Source organism: Anguilla anguilla, chromosome 5 (assembly GCF_013347855.1).
Source record: "Anguilla anguilla isolate fAngAng1 chromosome 5, fAngAng1.pri, whole genome shotgun sequence".
Lineage (NCBI taxonomy): Eukaryota > Metazoa > Chordata > Actinopteri > Anguilliformes > Anguillidae > Anguilla > Anguilla anguilla.
In genome coordinates this window covers 65,348,906-65,368,905 of record NC_049205.1, presented here as the reverse complement: position 1 = coordinate 65,368,905, position 20,000 = coordinate 65,348,906, and the positions used below count along the sequence as shown (strand labels likewise).

At 45.8% G+C, this 20,000-nt stretch overlaps 1 protein-coding gene and 1 long non-coding RNA gene across 2 annotated transcripts in view; one reads left to right on the top strand and one right to left on the bottom strand.

Annotated features, from left to right (window-relative positions):
• Positions 1 to 988: 988 nt before the first annotated feature.
• Positions 989 to 18,223, top strand: LOC118227072. The gene is made up of 3 exons (XR_004765154.1): positions 989 to 2,056; positions 16,671 to 16,856; positions 18,115 to 18,223. It is a non-coding gene; the product is annotated as an uncharacterized LOC118227072 (long non-coding RNA).
• p2rx3b (purinergic receptor P2X, ligand-gated ion channel, 3b) overlaps positions 12,124 to 20,000 on the bottom strand; it is a 7,903-nt gene continuing 26 nt past the window's right edge. The window contains exons 1-12 of the mRNA XM_035417187.1: positions 19,769 to 20,000; positions 19,346 to 19,417; positions 19,033 to 19,102; positions 18,067 to 18,160; positions 17,760 to 17,837; positions 16,139 to 16,280; positions 15,894 to 16,030; positions 15,660 to 15,753; positions 14,104 to 14,169; positions 13,860 to 13,937; positions 12,584 to 12,756; positions 12,124 to 12,363 (exon numbers count right to left, since the gene is read on the bottom strand). The exon at positions 19,769 to 20,000 is cut by the window's right edge and continues 26 nt beyond it. Coding sequence (XP_035273078.1) covers positions 12,625 to 12,756; positions 13,860 to 13,937; positions 14,104 to 14,169; positions 15,660 to 15,753; positions 15,894 to 16,030; positions 16,139 to 16,280; positions 17,760 to 17,837; positions 18,067 to 18,160; positions 19,033 to 19,102; positions 19,346 to 19,417; positions 19,769 to 19,951 — 1,146 coding nt within the window. The 5' untranslated portion in view covers positions 19,952 to 20,000 and the 3' untranslated portion in view covers positions 12,124 to 12,363; positions 12,584 to 12,624. The remainder of the gene's footprint in view (positions 12,364 to 12,583; positions 12,757 to 13,859; positions 13,938 to 14,103; positions 14,170 to 15,659; positions 15,754 to 15,893; positions 16,031 to 16,138; positions 16,281 to 17,759; positions 17,838 to 18,066; positions 18,161 to 19,032; positions 19,103 to 19,345; positions 19,418 to 19,768) is intronic.

Genomic DNA, 20,000 nt, shown 5'->3' with positions numbered 1-20,000 from the left:
AGGGGTTTCAGTTAAAAACCCAATTGTGCTTCACTACCAAAGCGATCCACTGAAACAACACAATACTGGTGCACTGTATGACCAAAAGTATGTGGACACCTCTTGGTCTGGGGCTGTTTTTCAGGGTTTGGGCTAGGCCCCTTAGTTCCAGTGAAAGCTAATCTTAATGCTATAGCATACAATCACATTCTAGACGATTATGTGCTTCTCCAACAGTTTGGGGAAGGCCCTTTCCTGTTTCAGCATGACAATACTCCCGGGCACACAGCGACGTCCATATGAAAATGATTTTGTTTAGAACGGTGTGGAAGAACTTGACTAGCCTGCACAGAGCCCTGACTTCAACTTGATCCAACAACTTTGAGATCAATTGGAAAGCCAACTGCAAGCCAGGCCTAATCGCCAAATCATTGCCCAACCTCACTAATGCTCTTCTGGCTGATTGGAAGCAAATCCCTGCAGCAAGTCTTCAATATTCATTCTAAAGCCTTCACAGAAGAGTAGAGGTTGTTATTGCAGCAAAGGGTGGACCAACTCTACCCATATTAATGGCCATAATTTTGAATGAGATTTTGGATGTCAGGTGTCCACATACTTTTGGCCATGTAATGTATGTCTTATTTCATTTCAGGATTTTGAGGAGACATCCTATTCCTGAGTCTAATTAGGCTCTGAGTATTTTTTTCATGGGCTTGATAGTCCAGAAGTAACTAAACTAATTCCGAGCCAAGTGCCCAAAAGCCTGAAAGGACTGAATGGGGTAGTGGAGCTTTAACTGGGATCTTAAATAGGAGGAAATGTATTTTTAATCCTCAGATTTAAAAAAAAGAAAGAAAAAAAAAAGAAAATCCTTTAGTTTCGAATGCTCAGATGGATGGGGGATTGCTTTTGAGGCTGAGTGCCATGGTGCGCAGGCGTGTGATCAGCTGTGAACTGTAGGCTACGCACCAGCTGTAAACTCTGTGGCGCGAGGACATGCCAGGGAGCTACGGCAGGTAGCAGTGAGTAGTTCAGGCTGCCGTTGGTGAGTCCGTCACGGCTGAGGTTTTGAAAAACATAAACTTCCCTACTTCCGTTTCTGTGTCATCCGTCCTAATCATACTATTTGGACTTCTAAAATTATACATTTAAAAACTCTGTCGGATTTGGGTAAAAATTAGTGGTGCCTATTTGCCTCAAAATTCAAAACTGACCGTTAAATGAAACAGGCACGCGTTACTACAGCGAGACCGAGACGAACTATGGCGGTTTTATTTTTCATTGGCTAGCTAGATAGCATAGTTAAGGGACATCACCGGGGTAATATCAACCGCCGTAACTAAGTGGCCTTGCGAACAACCCGTGGTGATTTAATTTGTGGCCGCTAGCTTTATTTGCCCTGCGTGAAAATTCCCTGCCAACTTCTTTTAACGCTTACAAAACCGAATATTTACATCAGAAGAATGGCAATTTGCTAGCGTGCTGCTTCTAATCTAGCCTGTGCAGACTCTGGTTAAACGCAGTTGTGTGCCCTTCCGGCAGGTGTAATTTTACGTGTCCCTCGTCAGGATTGTGTAGTTCACCCCTGTCCAATACCTGTTAACAAACTGCTGATATAGTTAGGCCTACAGCAAATTTTAATCGTTCAAACCCTTGTAAAAACATCAACTTAACAAAAGTAGTCTGTGTAGCCTATTTTATCTAGACTAGCGCCATGATCAGCATCAGGTTAAACGAAACAAGACGTCCACTGCGTTGTTCGAAGACTTCATTCATGTCCACACAATTTGGGGATGTTTGTTATCTATGAGTGAAATATGCCAGTGTTTCATAAACTTAATTCGTTTGCATGTACATTTCAAAAGTCAAGTGGACGCACAATTTTTATGCTCAAAACCAGCCTTCAATCTGTGCAAATTCTGTAGTTAGCCGAGGCACCTGGTTCTTCTGACGAGCTGCTTGCACAGTTTGTGGAAGCTCAGTTCACTAGGAGGAGTATGATGGGGCAGGTCGTCTTTGGCTGAAGGGATTATCCCAGGAAGACCCCTGACCAGGAGGATTTCACTGCAAGGTACAGGTAGGCACCTGGAAATGGTGAACTGTGTTTTGGTGGTGTAATAATTCTCGGCTGTGATAATTGACAGTGAAGGGCTGTATGAAATCACTGTGGCACAATTGTAGACTCGGTCTACGATACAGTTTTATCGTACATTCATTTCAGTTATTAGGTTGACTGATAACCCTTTTCAACACCCCTACCCTCAGATTTTAATGACCACAGTGAGTCAGCCTCAAACAACAACAACAACGCAACAAAGAGGTGGTACATTCTACAACACAGTGTCCCCATCACTACTGGTGTTTCCATCCAACTGTTTTCATGTGAATTTAGAATTTGCGCATGAGTAAACCTGGGGCAGTGGGGAGGGAGGGACAGAAAGACAAAGTCTGTTGTCCTCTCCCCTGGCTTGGGCTTGGGAGTCCCACACGTGTTACATGGAGTCCCTCTGTCCCACGCGTGTGACATGGAGTCCCTCTGCACAGAGTCCCACGCGTGTGACATGGAGTCCCTGTGTGAGTCCGTATGCGAGTCCCACGCTTCAGCAGCCTGCTGTGTGGCACAAGGCCCCGCCATGCGGGGGGAGGCTGACTAACAAACGCAGACTGCCGCGTGATGTCACCCGCTGCCTCTCTGCGATTGGCCGTGTCCCGCTGCCCTGATTGGCCCAGTATGGAGGCTGTTGTGCGTTTCTGAGCGGAGAGCCTCATTTGGAGCCCACGCGTCAGGGAGCGGATGAGTGGAGGGAGGGAGGGGCAACCGCAATGTCACAATGTGCCGGAAGTCTGGAGTGGACTGTGTGTATGTGTGTATGTGTGGGTGCGTGCGTGCGTGCGTGCGTGCGGGTGCGTGCGTGCGTGCGTGCGTGTGTGTGTGTGATTGTGTGTGTGATTGTGTGTGATCGTGTGTGTGTGTGTGTGGGTGCGTGTGTGTGCGTGTGTGGGTGCGTGTGTGTGTGTGTGATTGTGTGTGTGATTGTGTGTGTGTTTGTGTGTCTGTGTGTGTGTCTGCTTGTATGTGCGTGCATGTGTGTGTGTATGTCTGTTTATGTGTGTGCCTGTTGGTATTGTGTATGTGCATGTTTGTGTCTTTTCATGTGCGTATCTGTGTGCATGCAGATGAAAGTAGATGTGTTGTGTGGGCTGTTTTAGAGAGAGAGAGCGAGACAGAGAGAGAGCATGACCGAGTGAGAGAGCGTGAGAGAGAGAGAGAGAGCGGGCCCCAGGTGGCCCCAGCAGGCTGAGAGAGGCCGGGTGGGCACAGAGACATCCACACAGGAAGTGCATTAAGTACAGAGACACAAGAAACAAACAGGGAGAGGAGGGGGCATACTCTCACCCCCCGGGTTATTCAGCATACTCTCATTTCTCTGACTGGTGTCACTCTCCTCCTGAGCACAGTACATGCTGATGAGTGTTTGGTTTGTGCGGTTGTGTTGGCTGAGTGCCTTATGTGCACATTGGCTGTGCTGAGGAGTTTATCGGCACGCAAACAAAGCGAACGCAGTCAGCTGTGAGGGAGATTATTCGGTGCGTGCGGGGTCGGGAGAGGAGGAAGACGCACGTGCAGTGGCTGGCGTGTCGTGGGAGAGAGGACGTGTGGGAGGGAGTTTTAGCGCCTGAGAAAGGAGGAAGAGAACATGAGAAAGCACAGAGGGAGAAGTGTGGGACCTCTCACAGGGAGAGAAGAGAAGGACAGGAGATGAGAGTGAGGGAGAGAAGGACAGGAGGAGAGAGAGAGGGAGAGGTGAACAGGAGGAGAGACCGAGAGAGGACTTGAGGGGAGAGAGAGAAGGACAGGAGGAGAGACCAAGAGGGGACAGGAGGAAAGAGAGAGAGAGGTCAGGAGGAGAGTGAGAAAAGGACAGGAAGAGAGACCAAGAGAGGACAGGAGGAGAGAGAGAGGGACAGGAGAAGAGGGAGAGAGAGAGGGAGAAAAGGACAAGAGGAGAGACAGACAGAGAGAGAGGGAGAGGAGGACAGGAGAAGAGACAGACAGGGAGAGGGAGAGAAGGACAGGCGGAGAGACAAACTGAGAAACAGGGAGAGGGAAAGAGAGAGGGAGAGAAGGACCGGAGGAGAGACAGTCTTTGAAAGAGAGAGGGGTGTTGGGGAAAAAGGGGGACTTGAGTTTTGACAGCTGATACCAATATTGTGTGATCCAATACAAAATCCGAATAAAAGAACATTCTGAACATTGTGTGTGTCTGTGTAGTGTGTGTGTGTGGGTTTCTTACCTTTATAATTCATATTGTCAGTCTTTCACACCAAATCAGTTAGTCCATATTCTCTCTCTTTTTCCCTTTCTCTCTCTCTCCATCTCTTTCTGTTACGCTCCCTTTGTTCCTTCTCCCTTTCTTTTTTTAGTCTTCCACAGATCCCATGTGTTTGTGTGACGCATGTGTGCAGTTGCGTGTTGGAGGTGTGAGAGTGTTGATGTGGATTATGTTTGTGCACTACATTTTGGTAATACACGTGTGTGTGTGTGTGTGTGTGTGTCTGTCTGTGACGTGTATGTCTGTGTGCGTATACTGTGTTTCTGTCCGAGTGACGTATGTGTGTGTGCGTATGTGTGTGTGTGTGTGCGTATGTGTGTGTGTGTGTGTGTGTGTGGTTGTGTCTGACTCACTGGATGAAAGCGATGCTGGTTTGGAGCTTAGACAGGGAAAGATGAGCAGTGGATCTGGGGTTCCCAGCCAGGCCATCTGTTTAGCACAGGGAGGGAGTGAGAGAGACTAACTCAGCTCACATTCAGGGTACATCACTGCTACACTGCATTAGCGTTTCTGTGTGTATGCACATGCGGGCACGTGCACACACACACACACACACACACATGCACACACACACATACGCACACACATGCATGCACGCACATACACACACACATACATGTACACACACACGCATGCACACATGCACGCTCACACACACATTCATGTACACACACATATGCATGCTCACATGCATGCACACACACACACATACATGTACATACACAAACGCATGCACACACACACGTGCGTGCACACAGGCACACACACACTCATGCAGGTGCACACACTCACAGGCACACACGCACATGCACATTTGTGATTATGGGGATAATCTCACAGTAAGGGTGAGATTAATTTTCAGGCCTGGTAAGTAAATGTGAGATTAGGTACCAGGACTGGTTAGTGTGGGTGAGATTAGGTACCAGGCCTGGTTAGTGTGGGTGAGATTAGGTACCAGGACTGGTTAGTGTGGGTGAGATTAGGTACCAGGACTGGTTAGTGTGGGTGAGATTAGGTACCAGGACTGGTTAGTGTGGGTGAGATTAGGTACCAGGACTGGTTAGTGTGGGTGAGATTAGGTACCAGGACTGGCTAGTGTGGGTGAGATTAGGTACCAGGCCTGGTTAGTGTGGGTGAGATTAGGTACCAGGACTGGTTAGTGTGGGTGAGATTAGGTACCAGGACTGGTTAGTGTGGGTGAGATTAGGTACCAGGCCTGGTTAGTGTGGGTGAGATTAGGTACCAGGACTGGTTAGTGTGGGTGAGATTAGGTACCAGGACTGGTTAGTGTGGGTGAGATTAGGTACCAGGCCTGGTAAGTAAATGTGAGATTAGGTACCAGGACTGGCTAGTGTGGGTGAGATTAGGTACCAGGCCTGGTTAGTGTGGGTGAGATTAGGTACCAGGACTGGTTAGTGTGGGTGAGATTAGGTACCAGGACTGGTTAGTGTGGGTGAGATTAGGTACCAGGACTGGTTAGTGTGGGTGAGATTAGGTACCAGGCCTGGTTAGTGTGGGTGAGATTAGGTACCAGGACTGGTTAGTGTGGGTGAGATTAGGTACCAGGACTGGTTAGTGTGGGTGAGATTAGGTACCAGGACTGGCTAGTGTGGGTGAGATTAGGTACCAGGCCTGGTTAGTGTGGGTGAGATTAGGTACCAGGACTGGTTAGTGTGGGTGAGATTAGGTACCAGGACTGGTTAGTGTGGGTGAGATTAGGTACCAGGCCTGGTTAGTGTGGGTGAGATTAGGTACCAGGACTGGTTAGTGTGGGTGAGATTAGGTACCAGGACTGGTTAGTGTGGGTGAGATTAGGTACCAGGCCTGGTAAGTAAATGTGAGATTAGGTACCAGGACTGGCTAGTGTGGGTGAGATTAGGTACCAGGCCTGGTTAGTGTGGGTGAGATTAGGTACCAGGACTGGTTAGTGTGGGTGAGATTAGGTACCAGGACTGGTTAGTGTGGGTGAGATTAGGTACCAGGACTGGTTAGTGTGGGTGAGATTAGGTACCAGGCCTGGTTAGTGTGGGTGAGATTAGGTACCAGGACTGGTTAGTGTGGGTGAGATTAGGTACCAGGACTGGTTAGTGTGGGTGAGATTAGGTACCAGGCCTGGTTAGTGTGGGTGAGATTAGGTACCAGGACTGGTTAGTGTGGGTGAGATTAGGTACCAGGACTGGTTAGTGTGGGTGAGATTAGGTACCAGGCCTGGTTAGTGTGGGTGAGATTAGGTACCAGGACTGGTTAGTGTGGGTGAGATTAGGTACCAGGCCTGGTTAGTGTGGGTGAGATTAGGTACCAGGACTGGTTAGTGTGGGTGAGATTAAATTCCAGGCCTGATCAGTAAGGATGAAATTAAGTTCCTCTCTTGATCAGTGGTAGTGAGTTTGGGTATGAGATCAGTGATGGTGAGTTTGGGTATGAGATCAGTGATGGTGAGTTTGGGTATGAGATCAGTGATGGTGAGTTTGGGTATTAGATCAGTGAGAGTGAGTTTGGGTATGAGATCAGTGATGGTGAGTTTGGGTATGAGATCAGTGATGGTGAGTTTGGGTATGAGATCAGTGATGGTGAGTTTGGGTATGAGATCAGTGATGATGAGTTTGAGTATGAGATCAGTGATGGTGAGATTGGGTATGAGATCAGTGAGAGTGAGTTTGGGTATTAGATCAGTGATGGTGAGTTTGGGTATGAGATCAGTGAGAGTGATTTTGGGTATTAGATCAGTGATGGTGAGTTTGGGTATGAGATCAGTGATAGTGAGTTTGGGTATTAGATCAGTGAGAGTGAGTTTGGGTATGAGATCAGTGATGGTGAGATTGGGTATCAGATCAGTGAGAGTGAGTTTGGGTATTAGATCAGTGATGGTGAGTTTGGGTATTAGATCAGTGATGATGAGTTTGAGTATGAGATCAGTGCTCCGGGGGCAGCAGAGAAAGGCCATGTGCCCCCAGTGCATCTGATCAGAGCTATTAATACACACTGCCAGACTGTGCGTGTGTGTGCGTGCATGCGTGCGTGCGTGTAAATGGTAAATGGTAAATGGTAAATGGACTGCATTTATATAGCGCTTTTATCCAAAGCGCTTTACAATTGATGCCTCTCATTCACCAGAGCAGTTAGGGGTTAGGGGTTAGGTGTCTTGCTCAAGGACACTTCGACACGCCCAGGGCGGGGTTTGAACCGGTAACCCTCCGACTGCCAGACAATCGGTCTTACCTCCTGAGCTATGTCGCCCCGTGTGTGTGTGCGTGTGCGTGCGTGCATGCGTGTGTGTAAGTGTGTGTGTGTGTTTGAGAGAACTTGTAATACTACCTTTGTGGGGACCAAATGTCCCCACACGGACAGAAAGATGAGGAACATTGTGCATTGTGGGGACCATTTGTTGGTCCCCATGAGGTCAAGAGGCTGTTAGGGTTAGGATTTAGGGTTCGGGTTACAATTAGGTTTAGGTTAGGGTGAAGGTTAGGCAAGTAGTGGTTGGGGTTAGGGTTAGGGTTAGGGTTAGAGATTACAGAATGAATGTAGTCAATGGGAAGTCCACAAGGATAGCAATACGAAACTGTTTGTGTGTGTGTGTGTAAGTGTGTGTCTTTACTGCGTTTGATCAGAGCTATTAATACACACTGCCAGACTGCGTGTGTGTGTGTGCGTAAGTGTGTGTCTTTACTGCATCTGATCAAAGCTATTAATACACACTGCCAGGCTGCATGTGTGTGCATGCGCGTGCGTGTGTGTGAGTGCATGTGTGTGCATGCATGTATATATATATATATATATATATATATTTTTTTTTTTTTATGTGTGTGAGTATACTTGCGTATGTGTGTGTGTGTGTGTGTGTGCGTATATATATGTATATAAGTGGGTGAGTGTGTGTGTGTGTGTGTGTGTGAGTGTGTGTGTGTGTGTATATATATGTATATAAGTGGGCGTGTGTGTGTGTTTGCGTGCGTGAGTGTGTGCATATATATATGTATATAAGTGGGTGTGTGTGTATGTATATGTATATAAGTGGGTGAGTGTATGTGTGAGTGTGTGTGTGCGTTTATATAAGTGGGTGTGTGTGTGTTTGCATGCGTGAGTGTGTGTGCGTATATATATATGTATATAAATGGGGGTCTGTGTGTGTGTGCGTTTATGTATATAAGTGGGCGTGTGTGTGTGTTTGCGTGCTTGAGTGTGTGTGTGTACATATATGTATATAAGTGTGTGTGTTTGCGTGCGTGAGTGTATGTGTGTATGTATATGTATATAAGTGTGTGTGTTTGCGTGCGTGAGTGTGTGTGTGTATGTATATGTATATAAGTGGGTGTGTGTGTGTGTGTTTGCATGTGTGAGTGTGTGTGCGTATGTATATGTATATAAGTGGGTGTGTGTGTGTGTGTGTGTGTGTTTGCGTGCGTGAGTGTGTGTGCGTATGTATATGTATATAAGTGGGTGAGTGTGTGTGAGTGTGTGTGCGTTTATGTATATAAGTGGGTGTGTGTGTTTGCGTGCGTGAGTGTGTGTGTATGTATATGTATATAAGTGTGTGTGTGTGTGTGTTTGCGTGCGTGAGTGTGTGTGCGTATGTATATGTATATAAGTGGGTGTGTGTGTGTGTGTTTGCGTGCGTGAGTGAGTGTGTGTTCGTATGTATATGTATATAAGTGGGTGTGTGTGTGTGTGTGTGTGTGTTTGCGTGCGTGAGTGAGTGAGTGTGTGTGCGTATGTATATGTATATAAGTGTGTGGGTTTGTGCATGCGCTGTTAAGTATTCAGAATTTTAACGTAATTCGTGATGGACACCTCCATCTGTCCGTTTTCCATCTGTCAGTCATTCAGGGGCTGCTTTACATCTCTTTCCCATCCCTCTATCCGTGGACGAGAGACCCCGTCATTCGGTCACTTTGATGAAGTGATGGGGGCAGGTTACTTTTCTTTCTTTCGCACTCTTCTTCCCCGACCTTCCTCCCCCTTTTTTTCTGTCTGTGCTCGTCTTTCCCCCGAAACTTTGTTGTGAATGAGATCTCTCCCTTTGTGGCTATAAATAGTGTGCGCGTTGCTGTGACGCAGTCGGGCTGCTTCATGCTCAGCCCTGCTCACACGCGTCAGCCTCTCTTTTATTTCCCACTCGCTGACACTGCCTGGCTCTGCGCTCGTCTATCAAAAGACCTCCGTCAAGCTGCCAGTCTTCCAGCCGCTCCACTCATCATGTAATTATCTCAACAATTAACCATGTCTTTGGTATCAGAAATGACTTCTTCAATGAGTCGCTCTTGGATTGGGGCAGGTAACAGTATTTGGGTAAGAGGACACTGCCCTCCTGTGGAACTTCTGAAATACTACAGCTTGCCATGAGTGAGTTTTCTCCTTTAGAGTGTGTGTGTTTGTGTTTGTGTTACCTGTGTTAAGTGAGAGCTATACAGATTGATTAATAGATAGAGGGACAGAAAATATGTCACACCTCCATGCAGTTTCTCTAAAGCTAAGAGCATTCCTTATCCATCTCCCTACAGACTGCTGCTCCTTACCCTCCTCCCTACAGACTGCTGCTCTTTACCCTCCTCCCTACAGAGTGCTGCTCCTTACCCCCCTCCCTACAGACTGCTGCTCCTTACCCTCCTCCCTACAGACTGCTGCTCCTTACCCTCCTCCCTACAGACTGCTGCTCCTTACCCTCCTCCCTACAGACTGCTGCTCCTTACCCTCCCTACTGTGTGCTGCTCCTTACCCTCCTCCCTACAGACTGCTGCTCCTTACCCTCCCTACAGTGTGCTGCTCCTTACCCTGCTTCCTATGGAGTACTGCTGCTTACCCTCCTACCTACAGCCTGCTGCTCCTTACCCTCCTCCCTACAGACTGTTGCTCCTTATCCTGCTCCCTATGGAGTGCTGTTCCTTACCCTCCAGCATCATTTCCTGCTATCTGCAGCAGGCCTGTCCTGTCAGCTTTGAGCAGAGAGGGGCCTGCCTGCCTCAGACTTACTGCACATTTCATTTGTGCCCCAGTGATGCCATCTAGAGGGGAGTTTTTGGCTGGACCGCAACAGTGGGGCCAGTCCTACAAACGCGAATGTCTGTGACTGAGTGATGAAGTTACACCATTGGTCGGCAGAGTTATGAAGTTACACCATTGGTCGGCCGGTCCAGCCATATAGCCTACTAGGTTTTGACCTGGTCTTGTTATTGCTGTGAGCTGGCCTTCCTCTGTGCCTCAGTAAAGTGTGTGTTCAGCACACAGCTGTTTAGTTATACCTCAGCTCAACTCATTTGACCTGGGGGGGCGGGGGGGCAATCAAACAGAAAGCATTTTCTGGAGCATCTTTATTTTATAAATACAAGTCAACCAATAAAATGATTTGTATCTAACAGGAGTACATAAATGGAGATTATAACACTAATACTGACATACTCAGAGATAACATATGGATACATATGTGTTACATACAGACTCAGAGATAACATATAGAAACAGGTGTTACATACAGACTCAGAGATAGCATATAGAAACAGATGTGTAACACACAGTGATAGCACACAGATGCATATGTGTAACACAGAGTCAGAGATAGCATGTAGACATAGATGTATAACTGCAGTAAAGGCAGACACTGACGGGACATGCATCTGTGGGAGAGCGCAGTGAATCTTAGGTGGAGAGGAGGAGTGTGACAGTGGACAGGTGTGCATTTATTAACTATCATTTTATTGTGCTTGATTTTGCATTCTCTCTCTTTCTCTCTGTGTCTCTCTGTACTTTACTGATGTGTTTCCTCGCCCTGCACTCACACGCCGAGCGTTTCGGGTGACCAGTTCTCAGAGGTCCCCTCGTTCTCTATGAAGCTGCGCGACGGCCAGCGACCCAGACAGCTGCTGGAGAAAAGTTACTCCTGCTTTATCTGTTCGCACGTATCGCCCGTCAACAGCCAATCAGAATTCTGGGCTTCCTAATTCTCCAGCTGATGTGATTCCATTTTGTGAATAACTGTTCTGCCCGACTTCACTCATTGCAATGGAGGAGCAGCTAAAAATAGGATAGGCAGCAGACTGTATGGCAAATATGTGGCTTTTTCTAGCAAAATCAGTCACATTCAGTTTTATACATTACTAGAGAGCTGGCTATTGCTAGTGATCTATCTATCTATCTCACTAGCTAACTAGATAATGTTCGCTATTAAAAGAGATAGATTAGAGACAAATAGTAATTATTAGTATCATGACAACTATAGAAACTAAATTCTAGGCTTTATGGCTGATATACGTATTTGGTACACTGTGTAATGCCGTGATTTCTCTTCAAAAATGTGTAGCTGCACTAAAACCACTGAGAGGACACAACAGGAAGCTCTTGCCCCTCCCTCAACCCAGTACTCTTGAGGGACACATCGACCTAGTTCCTCTCTGTGTGAACACAGGGTAAGGCTTTTATAGGTTTGACTTCAGCAAAGGAATTGGTAGGAGGATAATTATAGATACTTATTAACATGAACATGTGATTCAAACACTGACGTCCGGAGCTGCTTATCTCTCGTGCACTCTTCTGCCACACCCCCATCTTTCATATGCAAACTCACACACTGACACACGCACACGCACACACTCGCACATACACTCACACACACATACACTTTTACTCACACACATACGCACACACGTACACTCACAAGCATACACTTATACTCACACACACGCACACACTCGCACACACACATACACTTATCCTCACACGCACGCACACTCACACACACACACACACACAAACAGGCATACAATCATACTCACACACACACACACACACACACAAACAGGCATACAATCATACTCACACACACACACACACAAACAGGCATACAATCATACTCGCACACACACACACACACAGTAGTCTGAGGCACAGTTTGGACAGTCTTGTTGAGCTTTATAAGTTAATGTTTAACAGGGTAGTTCAGTTCAGGGTCTTGTTCTTTTGTGGTTAGCTGTAGGATTGTACTTCCCCCTCTAAGGTACGATTGCACTGCCCTTCCTGATCCAAGAGCTTGTGTTTGAGTTGTCAGTCAGCCAAATACCTGTAATGCAATGTGAAGTAACAAACACTGGCATTGGTGACCTGCACTTCTCTTCCCTGTGCTCTGGCCTCTGATTGGCTCAGATGTCTCGTTAGACAGGCCCTGACCAATCAGATGAGACAGTTTCACATACAAAGAAGAAAACAGTTTTATTACTCTGGTGGGCACACTGTTGGGGTACAGGAACATGCAGAAAACAGTGAGTTCCAGTGAGTTTTACCTTAGTGACAGAAAGGGTCCCTCAGCTCCCGCCCCTCAGCCTCACTGTCCAATGGAGAAGGCCCCTGAATCACTGGACATCTTCTCATCCTGTTTGACTGACAGCTGGCTGCAGCTGTTTCGGTACAACCCGTTGCTATGGGAGACACTGGACCTGATCTGGGACTCGGACACCTTGGGTGGGGGGGGGGCGGGTGGTGGAGGAAAGTGCAGAAACCAAATTCAGCCAGTTTGCATGTACTAAATGTACTACGTGTACTAAATGTACTAAATGACAGAAAACGAGGCGTTTGTGGAGAAACAGAAACTGCGCATTGACTTCGGCCTCCAGTCTCCTCATCCCTGTGGGCCAAACTCGCCCAGATGTTCACACCCTGAGGCCAATGCAGAGCTTTCCTGAAACTGGTCTAAAATATCACATGGGTGGCTGTGTCCCGTCTCCTCATCTGATTGAGCAGATGAACTAAAATACTATATACATTAAATAAACAAACTAAAGTGAGTCTGAAATCATCAGCATCCATCTGTCAAAGTTTCTGCTCCCTTACTGCAGCTGTTTTTGCTTTCGGAGTTTGGTGCACCTAATGTTGTCACGTCCGTGCTTCCCGTGGTTACCACAACCGCAGAATCTGAATCTGCGTCCCCCACGGACATGGAAAGTCACTGAACTGAGTTTGCCTGACAGCGTATACTTACAGCTTAATGGGGAAGATGACGCTGCCCTCCTGTGGAACTTCTTGGATACTACAGCTTGCCATGAGTGAGTTTTCTCCTTTGGAGAAACCTTAACTCGCCGCCTAATGGTCAGGGAGCTGGGCTTGTACCCTCACTTCCAGCCTAACGGTCAGGGAGCTGGGCTTGCAACTCCATGGTTGCGGGTTCACTTCCCAGATGGGACACTGCTGTTGTATCTGCTGTAGCACATGTACTTAACCCGGCCTGCTTCAGTGAAAATATACAGCTGTATCAATGGATCGTATGTAAAGAATGTAAATTGTTGAAGTCTTTCTGCGTAAGACCTGATGTGTTAAAATGTAAACTGACACTGTGGGGATCAGTGGCACAGCCAGGGTTAGAGGCAGGCAGGAGACCTGTCCAGACTGACTGACTGACACACCGATTCAGTCCGACACAGAGACCCAGAGAGCTCTAGTCTCACCCACATCTTCAGAATAAATGTACACCACTGGCAGAACAGCACAATGGCAGCTCGGCTCCCATTGGCTGAGAGGCGAGGGTCACGGTACACAGCACAAACTGATCGGTCATTTCTGTACCTCTTCAAACTTCTTGGCCTTGTACTGCTCCGCCCCCTTCAGGAAATTGAGAAGGATGATGTCACAAAGAACTGTGCCCTGTAGCCAATCACAGTAGTAGAGTAGTTATTTTTTAATTTGCAGACCTGTGAGGCTGATTACTGTAAGACTGACTGCACTAAGTAGAGTGAGTGCATTAAAACAGCAAGGCTGTAAGAACAGCAGATTTTTATCGGTAATGTCTGTCATTAGTAACGAGTCTCACCACTCCAACCGAAGTGAAGGCGGCCACCATGTTGATGAGCGTTGGGATCATGTTGAACTTTCCGGCCTGGTGAGGAACAGTCGCACATTTAAATGCTTTTCACCACTTTTCTCCCAAACATTCACCACTCACAACTGCAATATCTGTGCTGCAACACACATGCTATATTCCCCAAACACACACGCTGTATTACCCAAACACACACGCTATATTCCCAAAACACACACGCTATATTCCCCAAACACACACGCTATATTCCCAAAACACACACGCTGTATTCCCCAAACACACGCTATATTCCCCAAACACACACGCTATATTCCCCAAACACACACGCTATATTCCGCAAACACACGCTATATTCCCCAAACACACACGCTATATTCCCCAAACACACACGCTATATTCCGCAAACACACGCTATATTCCCCAAACACACACGCTATATTCCCCAAACACACACGCTATATTCCCCAAACACACACGCTATATTCCCCAAACACACACGCTATATTCCCCAAACACACACGCTATATTCCCCAAACACACACGCTGTATTCCCCAAACACACACACTATATTCCCCAAACACACACGCTATATTCCCCAAACACACACGCTATATTCCCCAAACACACACACTATATTCCCCAAACACACACGCTGTATTCCCCAAACACACACACTATATTCCCCAAACACACACGCTATATTCCCAAAACACACACACTATATTCCCCAAACACACACGCTATATTCCCCAAACACACACGCTGTATTCCCCAAACACACGCTATATTCCCCAAACACACACGCTATATTCCCCAAACACACACGCTATATTCCCCAAACACACACACTATATTCCCCAAACACACACGCTATATTCCCCAAACACACACACTATATTCCCAAAACACACACGCTATATTCCCAAAACACACGCTATATTCCCCAAACACACACGCTATATTCCCCAAACACACACGCTATATTCCCCAAACACACACGCTATATTCCCCAAACACACACGCTATATTCCCCAAACACACACGCTATATTCCCAAAACACACACGCTGTATTCCCCAAACACACACGCTATATTCCCCAAACACACACGCTATATTCCCCAAACACACACACTATATTCCCCAAACACACACGCTATATTCCCCAAACACACACGCTATATTCCCCAAACACACACACTATATTCCCCAAACACACACGCTATATTCCCCAAACACACACGCTATATTCCCCGAACACACGCTATATTCCCCAAACACACAGATATTTTGGCGTTTTACTTTTACCTTGATCATTTGATTCCTAAATAAAAGAGTTTATTATCAACAAATACAAGCAAAGCCTTAAAGGTTTTCATTGTTGTGTTCTTAAATTTGGTAAAGAAAATTGCAGGTCTCACTGAAACTGCATAGCTTCAAAACAGACATCCATCCTGGAAGTTTCTTGACTTGATTTTACCAGCAATTTCATAAAAAGACAGATTGCAAGTGTTCATGGGAGATGTAGTTGTTTTTTTAAACACTCACATTGCCATTGACCAGTACGTCAAACCTTATGGCATAGGCCTTCAGCAGCGTGCGGTACTCTGTCCCATTCTCCATCTTGTAGTACTTAGCATACCTAACAGCAAAAGACAAAGCATGGCAGGAGTAGACAGAAGGTCAGGTAATTCTATGTGTCTTGATTGGTCAGTGTGCAGAGTGAGCACTGTGATTGGTCAGTGTGTCGTGGCAGTGCTGTGATTGGCTGGTGTTTAGCACCTGAAGTTGTATCCTGGAGACACGCTGTTTTTCTGCGAGACAGCGTCCAGGCGTGTGAAGGAGTAGGTTGGGTTACAGCTGTCATCTGATTGGTCCAAATCGCACATCCATCCAATTTTTATTCCAATCACCCCTCCCTGAGGGAGACAGAAAATGTAGCTATTTTAAAAAGGCTATTTGCCGTGACGCTTATGCAGCAGTCTCCCACAGCCGATTCAGGAGAGGTGACAGGTGGCAGCCCTTACCTTGTGGGCAAGGTTGGAGAAGTTCTGGTGGGCAAATTGGACGACGTCCCCGACCCTGAATATGGGGCAGTAGGTGTTGTTCACCGGGTCAAAGTTACACTTCTTTATGTACTCGGCTGTGATGGTGGGCAGGAAATTACCCCTGGGGGGAGAGAGACTTTCTCTTTAGCTCTACAAAAGCATGAAAGCATGGGGGGGGGGGGGGGGGGTACAGTTTTTAAAGCTTCAGAACAAAACACAAATGTGAAAAACATGAACCAGGGACTTTTTAGCCAGAACGTCCTGTCCTGTATTCTACATTGCAGAAGGTCCCCCTTCTCCCCAGCTTGTGCTTAAACACTCCTACCACGCCACTGAGAAAGAGTGAGACATGAGATTTAGAATCTCTACAATGTGATACTCACTTTTTACATTTTTTACAGTTTCTAGGATGAACCTCACAAGGTAATCAATACTACTGTGCATTTCTCTTTTGCTCTTTATTTGTTTATTTGCCATCTGTTAAGTTAACTATGGTCCTATACTCTAAAAGGCATCAGGTGCAGGTATGCTAAACCTCTCAAAATGGCCGCCAGTAGGAAGTGCCATAAAGAAACAAGATGGCTGCCCGGAGGGGAGATGTGAAATGGCGGAAAATGGAGTGGCTGTTGACTCCACAGCAAATCCAGTCAACCCCAGTCAGAGGACCCGCCGCAGAAACCTGCTAGCCAGAGAAATGGTAAAAGAGAGTCACTGCTTTTGTGTTTGAAGGGCTCTTTATACAGACCGCAATTCTGTGGCCTTTGTGTGAGGAGGATCTCCAGTTAGCACCTAGCAAAGATCCAGTTTGAGTGAGCAAACCAATGTGGCTATTTTTCTGTCTTTATCTAATGCACTGCTTGTTTTCTACTTTTTTCTTACTTGTTTCAATTTTGGAGACTTTTTAATGTGATTGGATTTATTATGTTTTATAAAGGAGAGCAGTTTCTTTTTATTTCTTGCACAAAGAAGGACTTCTCATGAACTTCTTATTGTTTTATTAAGAGTTCTTTAAATATATAAAGACATGAACCGTGAAATAAATTTGAATATTTACGTTTAAATGCGCAAATTGAAGCTTATACATTTTTCCCATTATTGAGATATTTTGGTTTATTGTATTGTATGTTATTTACGAAGAAAGTTTCCTTTCTATATATATTACATTATAAATGGCTTGTGCAGTAATTTAGTGAGATTGTTATACATTCCATTCACATTTTATATAATTTCAGAAGATATGTGCTTCATGTACTGAACTACAAATGATGATGACACATGAAACATGCCTCTGTGTCATGCATTTCAACACAAAATAGAATTTATATCTTAGCAAATGTGAAAATATCTTCATAATTGATTGATGGTGGTGGTATAATTAGGCTAATAGTGGTGTTTTTGCTGGTGATGGTATAATTAATTGTGGTGTTTTTGATGGTGATGGTATAATTAATTGTAGTGTTTTTGATGGTGATGGTATAATGTGGTGTTTTTGATGGTGATGGTATAATTGATTGTGGTGCTTTTGATGGTGATGGTATTGGCTATGATGAGAATTGAATAATAGATGGTAAATGGCAGTTACTGAAAATGTCTGACTCACTTGGTGAAGTTAAAGAGGGGGAAGCGGATGCTATTCTTGATGAAGATGGTGAAGTTTTCTACCTCCATCATGGGTTCTCTAAGGGGGAGAATTCAAACATACATTAACACTGCACAGAGAGAGAGGGTTAATACAGTACATTAACACTGCACCGAGGGAGAGGGTTTATACAGTACATTAACACTGCACTGAGAGAGGGTTAATACAGTATAGTACATTAACACTGCACTGAGAGGGTTAAGGCCAGACTGATATGGTACTGCGTGAGTACTGGAGCTTGTGAAAAGAGAGACAAATGAAGCCTCACGTCTTTATGTAGTCGATCTCAGCCGGACACCATCCTTTTATCTCACAGGTTCTTAACGAGCTGTTGAAGCTGACGCACCTGCCGGTGAGCACACCTGAGGGAGATAAAGATGGAGTGAGGCCCTGCTGCACAGTCTACGCGTGAGTACTGCCGCAGGTAACATTTCTCAACTCACTGAAACAATTTATACAAGAAAAAAATACACAATTTTAAATAGTTTCCAGAACAACAGATTTCTGTGGCTTCACTGGCCGTCACTGGCATCCCCGCCAGGATAAGGAAGTAAAATCTGTTGATAGGAAGGTGAAACCCACAGAAAAGGGCTGGAGAGATGAACCTCGTTCTGCTGGATAAATACTGTCAGTCCTGGGCCCTGGCAAAAAATATGTGGAAAACTAATATTCCCCACAAGACGTAAATGCCTTTTTTCGCTCAGACCATGTGCACAGACCATGTACAACTCAAGCGAAACCATGAGGAGAAACCATGCTTGTATCATAACAAGATTCTGCCGAACTAACCCAACAAAAATATGGCTTAAAATGTTTATCCAACTGATTTACTATATAGCAGAAACGTGTTGGTTTCACTCACAGTGCAAGGTTTTTGCCATAGGGAGCAACTCCCAATAGAAATCCGGAATGTTGGGTAAAAATATCCTGTAAGTACTGAAATACTGAACAGAAATAGCTGAGTGCCCATTGTAGTAATCATTGACAGCAAATAACGGTCAACCATGTGGCGTCCCTGCCCTATTCCTGACCCCACAGAGAAAAGTCCCGTCAGTCAGCTGGCTCACTGCCCTAAAAGCCTCCAACACCTTTCAGTCTCAGGGCAGCACTATCCAAACATTAAATTAGCACAAAGCCAACTATATAAACCAATGAGTGAGAGAGAGACTCCTGGACAGGGAGATGAGTGATGTGAGCAGGAAAAACAGAGAAGAACAGCAGAGAGTGAACTCACCATTTCCTCCAGCTTTGCCTGTGTCCTTCTGACAGTCTTCATCAATGTTGCATCTGTACTTGATTTCACTCTGAGGAGGATGCACAGAAACAAGAGTAAGACACAAGCAGCCCCACATTCAGCAACACAGTGTGTTCACAACTGTAACAGACGTTCAGCAGCACGGTGTGTTCACAACAGTAGCACACACCCCACGGAGTGTTCTGATAATACAGGTAACGTGGATATAATGATCAACATCAAAGCAAAAGATCAGAAAATGGAGGTGTGTCCTAGAGAATGAGAATAGTGCTGAAGCAGCAGGTGCACTCGCCTCGGGGCACCAGCTCTGCACCTGGTTCTCTGTGGTGATCAGTTTGGTGATGATGCAGAACACAGAGGAACCCTGAGGGACAAGCGAATATGACCCATACAGTTAATATGTCCAGTGCTGTTAATGACCCACACAGTTAATGTTACAGTGTAAATATAGAGCAGTGTTAATGTTACAGTGTAAATATAGAGCAGTGTTAATGTTACAGTGTAAATGTAGGGTGGAGTTAATATTTCAGTGTAAATATGGAGCAGTGTTAATGTTACAGTGTAAATGTAGGATGGAGTTTATGTTTCAGTGTAAATATGGAGCAGTGTTAATGTTTCAGTGTAAATATGGAGCAGTGTTAATGTTACAGTGTAAATATAGGGCAGTGTTAATGTTTCAGTGTAAATATAGGGTGTAGGTTACAGTGTTGCTGACCTGTGTTGGGGTTACGTAGTCAGCCACATCCAGCAGTCTGTTGTTGTAGACACCAAAGCCCTTTACCTTGGTCATTACAGAGGACTCTATGGCTGTGTCACGCACCTGATACGCCTTCTCATGCAGGAACACCCAACTGCAGGGAAGGGAGGGGAGGGGAGAGCGTATGTGCGCTCCTGTCATTCCAAGAATTTTAGGTGAGGAGTTGCATAAACTGTTCTAGAAAATGCAC